At 48.1% G+C, this 17,186-nt stretch overlaps 1 protein-coding gene across 1 annotated transcript; it reads right to left on the reverse strand.

Moving 5' to 3' along the window:
• Positions 1 to 1,174: 1,174 nt before the first annotated feature.
• Positions 1,175 to 11,293, reverse strand: slc7a14a (solute carrier family 7 member 14a). Its single transcript, XM_084683192.1, has 9 exons — positions 10,984 to 11,293; positions 10,354 to 10,590; positions 8,763 to 8,980; positions 8,464 to 8,610; positions 6,846 to 7,054; positions 4,320 to 4,467; positions 3,695 to 4,190; positions 3,211 to 3,447; positions 1,175 to 2,655 (listed from the first exon to the last, which is right to left on the reverse strand). The coding sequence occupies exons 1-9, from the start codon at positions 11,291 to 11,293 to the stop codon at positions 2,357 to 2,359; spliced, it is 2,301 nt and encodes a 766-aa protein (XP_084539318.1). The 3' UTR covers positions 1,175 to 2,356.
• Positions 11,294 to 17,186: the final 5,893 nt, after the last annotated feature.

The following is a 17,186-nucleotide window of genomic DNA, read 5'->3' on the forward strand; positions in this document are numbered from 1 at the left end:
AGGGCCAGGGGTTTAGGGTCAGATGGTTTGGGGTTGGGTGTTGGAGTGAGTTCTATAGTATCCTGTGCGGTCAGTCACCACATGCAAAGACAACAGCTGGGATAAGAGCCTCATGCTCGACAGCATGCTACAGTCACCAAACAACCACATGGAGGCACAAACACCAGAACCACACGCACACAAACACACACACACACAAACACACACACAGCCACAAACTTGTGCAGACACGCATGCACACAGACACTCATGCACACATGTGCGCACACACAAAAATGCACACAAACAATCCCTCACACAGACACTTGCAAAGACACACACACAGAAGATAAAGAGCTAGTTCGGCACAAGGGCCATGGCCCTTGTTCATTTTGGCTGAATTATGAATGTGTAGAAGGGATGTTTTGGCTGAGCTGAATGTGTGTATGTGTGTGTGTGTTTGTGAGATTGTCTACAGTATGTGAGGATTATATAGGGATTGGCATACAACTTCATACAATCATTCACAGGATAACACAGGCAAGCCCATACCTGAACAGGAATGGGAACTCTGGGAAGTGTAGTTTAAGGGGAAACTGGAGTCGGGGTTAGAAGGCAGGGGTCAGGGGTCAGGGCTAGCGTGGCATCAGTTTAGTGCATTTGACATGTAAGGCTTCCCCAGGAGGGGCCAATGCAGCAGCAGGGGCTGGAGGCTGGGGTGAGGATATGGGCTGGGCTGAGGTTAGAGGCTGGGGTGGGGGGGATGAGGAAGGGGGGTGGGGACAGAGGTTATGGGGAGGGCATGGGAGTGCCAAGGGGTTTCCTAGTACAGTCTATGGGGCGCACTGGAAAGATACGATCACACAGAATTCAACCCACATCCCACAAGCAAAAGTAACAGAGGAGGAGGAGGTGCAGAGGAGGAGAAGAGAAGGAGAGGAACCAATCAGAGAGGATAGGCAACAGAAAACCACACAGAAGAACAGGGCACACAGAACAGCAGACAATTAGCTAGCCATGCAGTTAGCACTTCAAAGTTCCTTCTATCTCTCACTTTGTCTCTCTTTGTCTCCCTCCCTCCCTCCTTCTCTCTCTCTCTCTCTCTTTCTCTCCCTCCCTCCCTCCCTCCCTCCCTCCCTCTCTCTCTTTCTCTCCCTCCCTCCCTCTCTCTCTCTCTCTCTCTCATTCCCCTTCTCTTTGTTTTCTCTCTCTTTGTTCTCTTACCTCTATTTTTGGAAAGGTAAAGCTGACAGGTGCAGGTTGTGTGGGTGTCTAGTGTGTATATGTGTGTGTGCATATGCTAACTAAGGGACTACCTGGACCAAAATGTAAGACCAACACAAATGTATGTTTATAGGAAGAGGAAAAGGATAATGGCTACACAAAATCTATATTTTTGCCATTAGTGTACACACACACGCGCACACACACGCATAAAGGCACTATTGCAAGCCAAGTCCAATTACTATTTGTGCCCATCAATGCCCATCTCATACAGTATATCATTCATTCAGTGTGTATGACAGGTAAGAAAGAGAGAGAGAGAAAAAGAGAGAGAGAGCAAGAAAGAGAAAGAAAGAAAGAAAAAACACAACACAAACCAATTAGAATTAGAATTAACTAGAGTCTCACTGGACGATTTGGTCACTATTTCAATAGACACACACACACCCTCACACATGAATGCACGCACACACACATAGAAACATGATCAGTCCATAGAACAGACTATGAGCATTAGCTTCTATAACAGTACTGTTCCACTGTTTAAATAGGCCTGTTCAGCAGTGTCAGTGTGTGTGTGTATGCAGCTGGTCTCTGTCCATCATAGATAAGAAGAGCAGAGCAGAGCAGCAAATCAGACACCTGGACACAGGAAGTGACCCGGGGCTCAGTGCTTTAACAGCTTCCTGTGTGTGTTGAAACAGGAAGAGGGTTGCTGACTCATCTCATCTTTCTCCTTCACACTCCCCTTTCTCTCTTGCCTCTCCTTCTCTTTCTCTCTCTGTCTGTTTCTAGGAATCTAGGAAAAACAGACACTGTGCTGACACTCTGTCAAAGACATTTGAGTTTCAGAGGATCCAGTAAATGGCCAGTAAACGAAACACACTTTCTATCTTTCTTCCTTCCTCTCTTTCTCTCTCTGAGAATGGGACCGATCCTAACTTTGACCTGCTGACAACTTTGTGAGGACCATTGTGACAGGGTGGACAACAACAGGCATTGCTGAACAACCAAACATTCACCAATCAAACCAAATTTGACAATCCAGTCCAAAGGTGAAATCACACACACACTCACGTGCACTCACACACACATACACCATCCCCAGGCAGCAAACAGGCAGTACATTCAGGGCAACATCAAGTCAGTCTCTTCAGAAATCCATCGGATCCTCCTCCGCCAGGCCATGATTGGCTATGCTCTTAGCCCCGCCTTTCGGTGCCGTCCCATCCACTCCGGCCATGCTGGCAGGGGGTGGAGTCAGCCCAGATCCCCCCTCGGAGGCCCCCCAGGTGTCGTTGGTAGGGGGGTAGAAGTCGTCGTCGAAGCCGGTGAATCCCTCGTCCACGCCCTGGTCGTAGCGCTGGTAGGTGGAAGCATGGACCTCCTGTTGCCTGGCTGAGATCTCCAGAGTACTGTTCCACATGCCGTAGCCAAAGTAGATAAGCACACCTGGAGACACACACACACACACACACACTGTTTGACCTTCTGTATCCATACCCCAGCACACACACTTGAACAGTCCGTGGAAATAAAACATGCTCTTCCCACTCAGACTGAGTCAGAGTGTGGTTCCTTCTCCCCAGGGAGAAGAAAGGCAGCCAGAATGTTCTCCTGCGATCCCACTCACATGGCAACTAACACCCCAGAGAACTCCAACCCACTGGAAGAGGGAAAAAATGCACTGAATCTTCTGCTCCTACGTTCTAAGAGTCCAGTCAGTTTGCTCATTTTACATTGCGTGACAATAAAAAAGAAAACCATTAAAAACATGACAAAACAAGGTGTCGTTGGAGTAATTAGTAGAAGACAAAGTAGAATAAGAAAGTAGTACAGGTAAGTAGTAGAATAAGTAGAATAGCTAGTATTAGAAGACTACTAGATAAGTAGTAGTAGTAGTACTAGACTATTGGTAGTAGTTACGTAGAATAAAAAGTAGCAAAATACGTAGTAGACTCATAGTGCAAGAAAAGTATCCAATCAAACGGTGGCTGTTTCTCTTACCCACAAGGCACCAGACGGCGAAACGAATCCAGGTGATGGCAGACAGCTTGAGCATGAGGTAGATGTTGACGAGCATGGCGGAGGCGGGGACGAAAGGAACACAGGGGGCCATGTACGGTAGGCGCTTTGGGTTCTCCGGCTGCTGGAGGATGATGACGACCAGCAGGGTGATGAAAATGATGAGGAAAACTAGCAAGAGAACCGCCCACCAGCGACCCTCACCAATATAGCCCGCACCTTTAGAGAGGAAGTAGACGTGGAGGAGGAAGAGGAGTTAGAAATGAGGAGGAGGAGCAGGAGGAGCAGGATGAGGAGGAAGAGGAGGAGGAGATTTTACTTTCCCTTTAGTCGAACATACACTTTATTTATTTTACAGATGTAGCATTTGAAACAATTCAAGTGTTATTTTGAATGCAGAAGACCAGAAGTCAGTGGTGACAGACAAAGCCTGGGCCATTCCAACCTCCAGGGCTGGTCTCCTTACCAAAAATTATGAAGGAGCAGAAGACGAAGAAGATGATAAAGAGCAGAAGAACGCACACGGTCACCGTCTTCCCCGTGACCACGGTGGGCCGGTCCATCTTTCCCGGGAGACCCAATCGGATCCTCAGAGTGTAGTAACGTGGACCAATGAGCTTCTTTAACCGCCGCGAGAACCCGGTTTCCGACTCCTCGGATTCGATGCCCGTCGTCATGTCGACCGTGCCATAATTAGGGTGGCTGGCCGTGTACGTGGTCTTATCGGGTTTGCCGATCAGCATCTCATTGTCGCCTAGCGACGGGAGGTTTTTGGCTCCACAGGTGTTGGTGGCCACGCCTCCATACTCATCGGCTTCGCTGATTGGTGAGCAGGCGTCCTTCTCACACTCGGCCAGCACACCTTCCTTCTTCCTGTTGTTCTGTTCCTCGGACAGGAAGTTGACGAAGCCATGGATGTCACTCTCGGGCTGGTAGCGTAGCAGCAGCACACACAGGCTAACCTAAACACACACACAAACACATCAGACCAGATCAGACTAGATCAGACCAGGAACTAGGCCAGGTCAGTGTATGTCCTCCTCTCTAAGGGTGTGTGTGAGGGGATCAGTGTAAGGCTGGGGCTGTCTCACCAGAGTGTAGGCCAGCAGGGTGCCGATGGACATCATCTCGATCAGGTCTCTCAGACTGACCAGCAGAGACAGCAGGGCAGCCAGACACCCTGACACAACACACGCCACTGCTGGTGTCTCTGTGTAGGGAGACACGTTGGCCAGGAACCTACACACACACACAGAGACACACACACACAGAGACACACACACACAGAGACACACACACACAGAGACACACACAGAGACACACACAGAGACACACACAGAGAGACACACACACAGACACACACACAGAGACACACACAGAGACACACACACAGAGACACACACAGAGACACACACAGAGACACACACACAGAGACACACACACGGAGACACACCCACACACAGAGACACACACACAGACACACACACACACCAACACAGAGACACACACACAGACACACACACAGAGACACACACACACACACAAAACACAACAACATATAAGAACATAAATACATTAGCAAGCCTAACAACATAAACTATGGCAAGAAAGTCTGTGTGTGTGTGCGCACTGGTGTTCATGTGGTGTGCCTCTGTGTTCTTCAGAGTGTGTGAGACTGTGTGTGTTCATGAGTGTGTGTGGAGTGATTCATTTTTTTCATTTCATTCACTTTCACAGGTGCTTTTACCGAAGCAAAGCACAGATAGTGCACACAGAAAATACATTAGAAGATTAAGCATGAGTTCTAATGATTCATTCTACAGTGTTTCGGTGATCAGAGTCAAAGAAAAGCCTGCATTTACTAGCAGCATCACAAAGCAATCACATCTTAAAATAGACATGGTCAACAAAAGTAATACGACATTACTGCAAGACTGTAATACTACAGTGGAACTGTTGGGAAAATTGAAGATGTAACTATTATCCTGTAATAACAATGATTCAATGGATTAATATTTCTGACAGGAGCTACATTACTACAATCCTGTAATACTACAGTGGTACTACATTATTACAATACTGTAATACTACAGTGGAGCTACATTATTACAATCCTGTAATACTACAGTGGAGCTACATTATTACAATCCTGTAATACTACAGTGGAGCTACATTATTACAATCCTGTAATACTACAGTGGAGCTACATTATTACAATCCTGTAATACTACAGTGGAGCTACATTATTACAATCCTGTAATACTACAGTGGAGCTACATTATTACAATTCTGTAATACTACAGTGGAACTACATGACTACAATACTGTAATACTCCAGTGGAACTACATTACTTCAATACATTTACATTACATTTAGTAATTTAGCAGACGCTCTTAACCAGAGCGACTTACAGTAAGTACAGGGACACAACGTCATTTGGCTCAACCGGCGACCTTCAGATTACTAGCCGATTCCCCACCGCTCAGCCACCTGACTCCCTAAACGTATATACTGTAATACTGTAATACTACAGTGGAAATACAGTGCAACAAAGGTATCTCAATTTCATAAGTATGTAGCAACAACAACATCTCGATTACAGTGGCTGATTGATGGTGAAAAAAACTAATAGTACTACAGTGCAATACTGTAATAACATCTCACTTACTCAACTAAAGTCTTTCAATGAAGTCTCAATTACAGTAGTGCCTAGAAAAGTGCTGTCATGCACTTAGTGCGTGTGTTCACGTGTGTGTTTATGTTTCTGTAAACTGTATACTGTGAGTGTATATGAATGTGTGTGGTTGTGCATGTTCGTGTGTGTTTGTGTGCTTGTGAAATTGTGTGTGTGCGTTTATTAATGTGTGTGTGTGCGTTTATTAATGTGTGTGTGTGAGTTTATGTGTGTGTGTGTGTGTTTATATGTGTGTGTGTGTGTGTTTATATGTGTGTGTGTTTATATGTGTGTGTGTTTATATGTGTGTGTGTGTGTGTTTATATGTGTGTGTGTTTATATGTGTGTGTGTTTATATGTGTGTGTGTGTGTGTTTATATGTGTGTGTGTTTATATGTGTGCGTTCGTGAGTGTTTATATTAGGGGTGGGGGGAAATTGATTCGCATTTGAATCACAATTCAGTCTTCTAGCGATTCATATCGATTCAAAAATGTAAAAAAACTTAGCTGCCTATCACTGTCAAATAGAAACAGGTAACATTAAACAGCAAACTGGAATCAAATGTAAGCATATCTTGAATCGAAATTTGATAAAAAATCTAAAAAGCAGTTTGTGAATCGATTTTTTATTGAATCGTGAGGTACCAAAAGATTCCCAACCCTAGTTTATATGTGTGTGTTTATATATGTGCATGTGTTTGTGTGTGTTCATATGTGTGTGTGCTCATGTGTGTGTTCATGTGTGGGTGCTCATGTGTGTGTTCATATGTGTGTGTGTGTTCATGTGTGTGTGTGTTTATGTGTGTGTTTATATGTGTGTGTGTGTTCATGTGTGTGTGTGTTTATGTGTGTGTTCATGTGTGTGTGTGTTTATGTGTGTGTTCATGTGTGTGTGTTCATGTGTGTGTGTTCATGTGTGTGTTCATGTGCGTGTTCACTGACTTGAAGAGCAGGCCGTCCCCGGCCATGGCGTAGATGACCCTGGGCATGGGGAACAGGGAGCCCAGCAGGGACACAGTCAGCCCAGCGATGGAGCCCACAGCCACGATGTACTTGGCAAACAGACAGCCGTGCATGGCAAACATCTCCATGAGAGGAGCGTCAGCGTCGATCTCACTGTAGGGCACCATCAGAGTCAGGACCACCGACACCTGGGAGACCACACATACAGATAAGAACGTACACGCAAACACACACAGGCACGCACATGGGTTAGACACACACACACACATGGGCACACACTCACAGACAGGAACACACACACGTACACGGTTAAGGTCAAACTAAAATAAAGAGACTTTTAGTCACACACACACTTGCAATTCCCTTGCCTGTGTCTCTCAACAAACTCACACTTGTGTGTGCGTGTGTCTGTCTGATACGAATATGTGTGCGACATCCATGTGTAAGACGTATACAATCATGCAGGCCCAGCTGTCAGATTAAGAGCACGGGCTGTGAGATTTGGATGGAGAGATTATGGAGGAATACAAATAGACCAAAACGACCAGCAGTGACTGACAGGGAGAGATCATGTGAGCAAATCGAATCATCCTCCCACAGACATGTCAGCCAATCAGAGAGTCACACTGGCACAGATCAAACCTTAACCAATCCCAGTCATTGTTATGAGATGGTCCCTCATGAGGAGGAGAGTACATACACAGCCTTCCTCAAGGAAAGACATTCTAAATATTAGGAAGATGACAAGAAGAGGAATGGAAAGAGAAACAGACAGGAAGAGGTGATGAAGGATGGCGTGAGTGAGAGAGAGGGAGGTAGAGAGAGAGAGAGAGATCGAAAACGCAAGTGAGAAAATAATGTAGTTAGTGACACGACAGCAAAGAGCCAATAATATGTTGGGGAAAGAAAGATTGACATATAGAGTGGGTGAGAGAAGACTGGGTAAAGGGGTGAGTGAGAAAGAGAGTGAGAGAGAGAAAGAGAGAGAGAGAGACTAATAAACAGAGGATGGGCGCCGCCTAAGGCTATAAGCTAGGGCTTCCTCAAACTCACTGCTGATTGGCCACTGATAACTAGGTAACCATAGAAACAGCCAACCCCAAAAGACTTGGGTGTGTTCTTCAAGCAGAATCAGCTGATCTAAGCAGATCTGGGACTGGAGAGGAGACATACTCACACACACACACACACACACACAGGTAAAACAAAGGACCGGAACGTTTAGAAATAACAGTTTGAGGGGTTTGAAAGGGATCAAGTTACTTCCTCCCTCATCTGGCCTATCAGATCTCTTCATGATTAAAGATGAAAGACAAGAAGGAGAGGAGGGTGAGATAGGAGACAGAGACAGCGTGTGGACTGTATATCACTGAATAACATGTCATGTATCGCTGGCATACGGCAGTTTCTCATGAGGCATATAGTACGTGTGTGTGTGTGTGTCTGTGTGTACATGTGTTTGTGTGTTTGTGCATGCCTCTGTGTGTGTGGACATCTTTGTGGGCATGTGTATGTGCGCCTTTGTGTGTTTGTGTGCATGCCTGTGTGTGTGTGTGTGTGTGGGGGTTCATGTCTGTGCGTGTGTGTGCGTCCTCACAGAGACATAGGCGGTGAGGCAGGTGACGAGCGAGGCCGTGATGGCGTAGGGGATGGAGGTGTTGGGGCTCTTGGCCTCCTCGCCCGTCGTGGCGATGATGTCGAAGCCGATGAAGGCATAGAAGCAGGTGGCCGCTCCTTGCATCACCTGCACACACAAGCACACACACACAATCAGAAACACACACACACAGGAGTAAATGAATGGTTACCAATATGTGTGATTGCCTGCCTGTTCATGTGCATGTGGATGCATGTATGTGTTTGTGTGTGTGTGTGTGTGTGCACATGAGACCGTACCCCTGACCACCCAAAGGGGAGGAAGCGTCCATCGTCCCAGTTGGCTCCGTCGACAAAGAACATTCCGGCGATCATGATGAACACCCACACCATGAGGTTGATGACATTGAGAATGTTGTTGAAGCCAACAGAGTTCTTCACCCCCAGAGCCACAATCACAGTCACCAGGATGGCTATCACCAAAGCCAGCAGATCGGGATAAGACTGCTCTCCCTTACCTGGGACACACACAGTCATACACACACAGTCATACACACACACAAATATATTATAAGCACACATTAATACACAGTCAGTCAGTCTTCCAGTCAGTCACCTAATCAGTCAGTCGGTCAGTCAGTCAGCCAACCAGTCAGTCAATCAATCAGCCTGTCATTTATCCAGCCATCTAGCCAGTCAGTCATCCAGTCAGTCATCCAGTCGTTCAGTCAGTCAGCCAGTGAGTCAGTCAGTCATCCAGTCAGTCAGTCAGCCAGTCAGTCATCCAGTCATCCAGTCATCCAGTCAGTCAGTCAGCCAGTCAGTCATCCAGTCAGTCATCCAGTCATCCAGTCAGTCAGCCAGTCAGTCATCCAGTCATCCAGTCATCCAGTCAGTCAGTCAGTCAGTCAGCCAGTCAGTCATCCAGTCATCCAGTCATCCAGTCAGTCAGTCAGTCAGCCAGTCAGTCATCCAGTCAGTCATCTAGTCAGCCAGTCAGTCAGCCAGTCAGTCATCCAGTCATCCAGTCATCCAGTCAGTCAGTCAGTCATCCAGTCATCCAGTCAGCCAGTCAGTCAGTCAGTCAGTCATCCAGTCAGTCAGTCAGTCATCCATTCAGTCAGCCAGTCAGTCAGTCAGTCATCCAGTCATCCATTCAGTCATCCAGTCAGTCAGTCAGTCATCCATTCAGTCATCCAGTCATCCAGTCAGTCAGTCAGTCAGTCAGCCAGTCAGTCATCCAGTCATCCAGTCATCCAGTCAGCCAGTCAGTCATCCAGTCAGTCATCTAGTCAGCCAGTCAGTCAGTCAGTCAGTCAGTCATCTAGTCAGCCAGTCAGTCAGCCAGTCAGTCAGTCAGTCAGCCAGTCATCCAGTCAGTCATCCATTCAGTCAGCCAGTCAGTCATCCAGTCAGTCAGTCAGTCAGTCAGTCAGTCAGTCAGTCATTCAGTCAGTCAGTCAGTCAGTCAGTCAGTCAGTCATCCAGTGAGTCAGTCAGTCCTTCATCAGATGACGGCTGCATGTTTCAGATTTCACACACTAGGACTTGACTGACCTGGACGCCAGAGCTGATGGCATCTGAGCTTCAGATACTGTAAGACCCATGTTCAACACACACACACACACCCATGTTCAACACACACACACCCATGTTCAACACACACACACACACTCATGTTCAACACACACACACACACGCATGTTCAACACACACACACTCATGTTCAACACACACACACACACTCATGTTCAACACACACACACTCATGTTCAACACACATACACACACACACACACACACACTCATGTTCAACACACACACACTCATCTTCAAAACACACATGCATACACGCACTTACACACACAAGCACTGATCCCTCTCCTCTCACCTAGGCCATTGAGTGTCCCAATGTGCGTTGTCATGAAGTTGCTGATGCTGTGATTGGCCAGCGAGTCAGCCATGCTGCTGAGGGCCGACGCCCCCGCGGCTGTACCAATCAGGTACTCCAGGATCAGGTTCCAGCCAATGAAAAAGGCCACACACTCGCCCACCGTCACGTAGCTGTAGGTGTAGGCGGAGCCTGTGGTCTTTGGCACACGCACCCCAAACTCTGCATAACACACTCCTGTGAGGGGAGGAGATATGAACACACACACACACACATTATGTGTATGTTACAGTAACACAAGCTCCCGGCCTCTTTCCTGAGGAAGTCTCTGACAGCTCTTCGTGTGTAGTGGCAGCGGCAGGCCTAGTCTCCTGGCCTTCCGCTCTTCTTCATCATCATGATGACGACAGAACCTTGCTCTGTGTTCGCCACTCCTTAATGTTCTCAACCCCTAGTCAGCTTGTGGCCGTCATTCCCCTGCTTTCCCACAGACCCCCTGGTCACGTTCATGAACACAAGCCCTTCAGTGTGACACAACCAGAAACTTTACAGTAACAGAACAGAAAATCCAACAGATTCAAATCCAACAGCTATGCAACAATCATGTTACTGTAATAGTCGGCGCCTCACCCGAAAGTATCGAGGCCACCGCGGCAATAATGAAGGACACTATGACCCCTGGCCCCGCCATCTCCTTGGCAACCAGCCCGGAGACCACGTACATGCCCGTGCCGACGCAGCTGCCCACGCCTAGCGACACCAGGTCCACCGTGGACAGGACCCGGGCCAGCCTGGTCCCGTGGGCACCGGTGGCCGACGAGCCCGAATCCAACATGGACTCCACCGGCTTGGTCCTCAGCACCCTGGAGGTGAAGGTGTGCCAGGCGGCACCCCATTGGACCCTCCGAGGGTCCAGCTTACCCACCAGGCCTGAGGCCATACTGAGGACAGGGGTGGGGGGCGAGGAGGGTGACAAGCTTCCGGAGTTCTCTCTTTCTCTCTTTCTCTCTCTCTCTCTCTCTCTCTCTCTCTCTCTCTCTCTCTCTCTTTCAGGAGGAGGAGAGGGTCGTGGAGGACTGGGAATCTGTAGGGTTCCTTTGCTGGAGGATGGGGTGAGACCTGGGGGTCTGATAAGGTCTCTCTCTCTTTTTTGTCTCTCTTCTCTCTGGTTAGTGGAGTTTCATCCTAGCAGTTCTCTGGGACACTGAGGGATCTGTGGGAGATAGCAGAAGTTGCTGTTAGATATGTATTACATGCTGTGTGATGTGTAAATATAGGAGTAAAGATACACACACACACTTGGACACACACACAGAAAGGGCCTACCTGAATAAAGAAGTAACTAATTAACACCCTCTTCTCCACAGTCCCGTTGCTATAGTGACCATGCTCATTAGTTTGCTGCCAGTACATGACGGATCATTGCCACCTCTGTTTGTGTGTGTGTGTTTGTGTGCTCAAAAGTGTGTACGTGTACATCCTTGTGTGTGTGTGCGTGCGTGTGTGTGTGCATGCACTGTAGTGTCAGTCCCTAACGTTTGTATTTTGTTTGATATTAAATCAGACCACAGCCAGGTCCAGGCCTCTCCAGATGAAACTTTATGCAAATTCATTTCCAACAGCACTTCCTGAAACAGTTTCTGAGTCGCGCACTGAAAATCTTCCTGACACATTTCCTAAGACACTGCTATGTTCAGTATTCCAAGGCTTGGTCAAATAAAACTGACTACCCATGACTCAAGTGTATTTTGGTGCCAATGGGCAGACATGGCACCAGTTTCTCTCTCCCTCCATATTCTATCTGGCTCTTTCTCTCCCTACACTCTCACTAGAACGGGACGATCACAAACCACTACAGTGAAGTGGAGTGACAAACCATTCATTTACCCACCACACACGCACGCACACACGCACGCACACACACACACACACAACACTGAGCCATCAAACACTTAAAAGAGCTGCAATTACCCAGCTGTTTAACCACAGTGTTCAGAAGGGGGTCTATTGTCACTACATTTAGAGTGTGTGTGCATGTGTGTGCGTGTGTGTGTGTGTGTGTGTGTGTATGTGTGTGTGTGTGTGTGTGTGCAGAATGTCGACTAGTCAAAGCTGTTGGTACAAAGAAAGTGACAGCCTTGATGTTGTATAGAAGATACAAGGGGAGAAATGCTGTTGGAGAAACGGGGAAAGAGGGTTGAGAAAGTCGGACAGTTCAAGTTTATAGGGATGAGTAGAATGGACGGGTGAGTCGGAAGGGATGAGGAGGATGGATACATTAGGAAGGAGGGATGAGAAAAAATGATAGATTTAGATGGAAAGATGAGGATGATGGAGTGAACAGGGAGATGGGATTAGGAGGGTGAGAGTTGATACTCTGTCTGTACGTCCTGGAGAGAGAGAGAAAGAGAGAAATAGAGAGACACAGAGTGTGGCTTGTCTGGGTTGTTATATGTGTGGAAACTGCAAGTGCAGCTTGGATCTAAGATGGATTCGAGAGACCGCAGATAGAGTGCGGCTTGTCTGGTTTGTTATATGTTTTGATCTATTACTTTTATCACTTGTATTACTGTTTTTGTAGATTTTATGTAAAGCACCTTGAGATGCAATTATTGTATAAAAATGTGCTATATAAATAAAGTCTTACTTACTAAAGTCTTACTTACAGACAGAGAGAAAGGGAAAGAGAGAGACATAAATTGACAGACAGACAAACACAGGTCGAGAGATATATATAGAAAAAGTGAGAAAGAGAGGAAGGGAGATAGGGAACAGAGAGATATATGATGAGATAGACACACAGTGAGAGACATTGAGCTAACAGTATGCCTAGACAGAACTGACCATGTTTGATTGATAACCACACGGTGAATGTGCGTACCCAGTCGCAAATATGTTTGCGAGACGATTAGTAAAGAAATGTGTGGTGCCTACACTACTGTATATGACAAACAAACATAAAACCTGACAGACATTACATTATGGGATGCGGCATGACTATTGAGCTTTAAAGCTTTCCCTTTAACATACTGTACTAGAAATTAAGATGGAGATAAGATCACACTGTCAATAAAGATCAGATAGGACTTCACAAGCTTCAACTGCAAGCATACACCCTGAAGCATGGGATCCAATAGCAATGTCGACAGAGGATATGTTCTGACAAAGATAGTGGGAGAGAGAGAAAAGGAGATAATGAAAGGAGATAATGAGAGAGAGAGAGAGAGAGAGAGAGAGAGAGAGAGAGAGAGTGGTCCAATACTCTAGACTGCTGTAATAGGATCTAAGCAGCACACACATCCCTACCAGCAGGAGAGTAAACAAACAAGTCGTTATCATGTCTACCTTTGTTGATCAATATCCAATCAACCACTGACATCACTTCCTGTCTGCAGCCAGATTCCTGTCCAATTGGCTGTCAGTCTAATCAGCAGTGACTGAACCAATGGCTGCAGTCCGCCCCCGCCCTTGCCACACCACAGGATTAATATCCTGATTGAACCTCCGCTGCCCATAGACTTGAAGTTTTAATACAGCTAATAGCCCTGATTCACTCCAACCTGGCATACCGCCCTGTTCAGAACCCAACCTGGCAACTTGCCCTAACTCTGAGTGGCTTGCAGACAGGAAGCAGCTAACTCATCATCATACAGTAGGGCCTGAATCAGGGGAAATGGAGTCTTGATTTCTCCATGACACTGTTGTTTTCTCTCTCTCTCTCTCTCTCTCTCTCTCTCTCTCTCTCTCTCTCTCTCTCTCTCTCTCTCTCTCTCTGTCTCTCTCTCTCTCTGTCTCTCTCTCTCTCTCTCTCTCTCTCTCTCTCTCTCCCATGTCCACTTTTCTCAGAGAACATATCCCTTAATTAAAAGTGGTTTCATACTCTCCAAGATCTCAGACAGGACACACCAGTGAAACTATACCCAAGTAGAGCCACTGTCCAGCAGCCTTCCAGTGTTGGTCTGCATACCTGCCTGCCTGCCTGCCTGCATACCTGCCTGCCTGCCTGCCTGCTTGACCGTCTGTATTTCTCTCCGTCTTTCTGTTACATCATCTTGACAACGTCAGTCTCATGTGTTTGATTGTGTGTGTTTGTGTGTGTGCGACACAACAATGCCTGCGGGGCGTAGCTGTATGTGTGTCTGTGTGTGTGTGGCATGACAATGCCTGCGGAGCATGGCTGTGTGTGTGTGTGTGTGTGTGTGTGTGCTTATATGTGACTGTGCATGAGGCACCACAATGCTTACAGGGCATGACTGTATGGCTGAGCAATTTCCAGGGCAGGATTTATGGTTACCAGACACTAGACCTTGGTATAAGCCTCGCACAGTCCATGAATCCCCCCCCCCCCCCCCACACACACACACACATACACCCCTCCCATATCCTGTTCTCCCACACAGACAGGCTTGTTTGTCTCCTGCCCTCCTCAGTTCACCCCTTCTCAGTTCTCCCCTCCTCCATCCCCCTTTGTCCTGTACTACTCCCCGCCTCCCCTTTTCCGTTCCTCCCCTCCCCTTTTCCCCTTCTCCCCTCCACCATCCTCTCCTCCACCATCCTCCCCTTCTCCATCCTCCCCTCGACCGTCCTCCCCTCCTCCCCCTCCCCTCCCTCCCACCCCGGAGTGATACACCCTGCTCATGGACACCCCCATCCTCTCCCCCACAGTGTGATGACCAGCAGGCAGCGCTGGCACGGACTGGAACATGGGCAGAGACGGATAAGCGTGCATCCGCCATGACCCCATCTGCCACCTCCCCAGACAGGTCCTGCCAGCGTTGATGAGCACAGACGGCATGCCGGGATAGAGGAGACAGGAGGCATAAATAAAGATGAGCAGAGGCTTGGTGCTTCCAGACGGGAGAGCAACTCCCTCCCTGTCCATCACAGCGGTGGTGCCTGCTAGGATGTGCCACGCTGCGGCTTAAATAGCCCTCCCACGCACGCGCAAACGACCCAACGTTACATCCCTCCCCCTCCTCCCGCTCATCCCTCCGTCTTCAACCTTCTCTAAATCTCCCCTCCTGTCTGGCCCGCTCACCCACTCCGATGTCCACTCTTTTCAGGCTGTCTTGTCCACACTGTCTTTTACTCTGCCCCCCCCCCCTCCGCCCCCCCCCTCCCGACCCCCTCCCCAACACACACCAACCACAGGCCACCCCCCCCCTCCCGACCCCGTCCCCAACACACACCAACCACAGGCCACCCCCCCCCCTCCCTCTCCTCTCCCTCCTCTCTCTAGTCCCTGCCCTGTAGCTGACCTTGTATTCCATTGCCATGGTACCCATGTGAGCCAGACCCCCCTGAGCCCTCATCGCCCGTGTGTCTGACTGCAGCAGTGCCGCCCCCCCCCACACACACACACACCAATTGGATCCTCTGTCCTTGGCACCAGCGGGCATGTAGCACCAGCCTGCCACGTACCCACTTCAACAGGGGCGAGTGTCGACAGCGTGTGGGTGCTTCCTACACTAGCCTGCCTTCTCCTTCCGTAACTCTCTCCTGGTGTCTCCTCTCTCTTCCTCTCGCCCTCGTTGAGTTGCTTCTCACTCCTCTGTCCTCTCCTAGGCTACACTCTGCCCTCACCTCCTCCTTTTCTCCGCTACACAGAGATGCCCCCTCGGTCTCTCCTCCCCTCCATGGGGTCAGATGGCTGAGCGGTTAGGGAGTCGGGATATTAATCAGAAGGTTGTTGGTTCAATTCCTGGCCCTGCCAAATGACGTTGTGTCCTTGGGCAAGGCACTTCACCATACTTGCCTCGGGGGCAATGTCCCTGTTCTTACTGTAAGTCGCTCTGGATAAGAGCGTCTGCTAAATGACTGAATATAAATGAATTTAAATGTGAGGTATAAGTGGTACTCCCCTGACCCCACAACCCCCCCACACACACACACACGCACACACCCCACTGTGACCTCCTGTCTTTTCCATATCTGTGAGCTCCAGGCTGATGATAGGCCATGTGTGGAGCACAGGAAAAACGCCACTGCAGTAAGAAGACACACAAACACACACACGCTGACTCATTACAGGACATCAGATTAGACTGTACTTTACACAAACATCTCCCACATGAATCAGCCCTAAAGGTCCGTTTATCTTCAGCACACACACCTCCCCCCCCCCCATACACACAAACACCCACGCACACATTTACACTCACAGACGTGCACACGCAGTGATCTTATTGTGTTAGCTTTTATACGCAGGCAGGTTCAGTGACGTCAGTGGAGCCAATGGCCAAAGGAGGGAGGGGGGCAAAATAGTGCTCTCTCATTCACAAACAGGATCAGTGTGTGTGCGTGTTTGTCAGTGAGTCACACCTGCTCGCGACAATAGGCCCCGAGGTTGGGATCTACAGACACACAATAGACACACGCTAGCCATCCAGCTTAGACACACAAACAAACATTGACTAAGACACATGGGATTATCTGTTTGGAAATAGAGCTTCTAAATAGCAGTCACACAATGAGGGAGAAGGCAAAATACACATGCACATACAAACCCAGACACACACACACCCACATTGACACACACATAAAAACACAGATCCACCTAGGTCCGCAAAGGTAAAAGTGACTTTTACTTTGGTAACCTTAACCTAATAATTGCTCCATAAGAGTTTTATTGCCAGACGTACTGTCTGATGAGCTATTCTCAGAAAACAGACGATTGTTTGGTTTGTTTTTTCGGTACTGGCTAATGGGGTAAATGGAGCCAGTCCAAGGCTTGTGAGGGGCCGTAGGGATATTCTATGAAATACAGCCCTCTACAGAGTCTCGCCAGCGAACGGAAAAGTCTTCCGCTGATGTGTTCCCAGCGCCATGGAGAC

The sequence above is a fragment of the Hypomesus nipponensis genome, chromosome 3 (genome assembly GCF_054491055.1).
Source record: "Hypomesus nipponensis isolate SF chromosome 3, ASM5449105v1, whole genome shotgun sequence".
NCBI lineage: Eukaryota > Metazoa > Chordata > Actinopteri > Osmeriformes > Osmeridae > Hypomesus > Hypomesus nipponensis.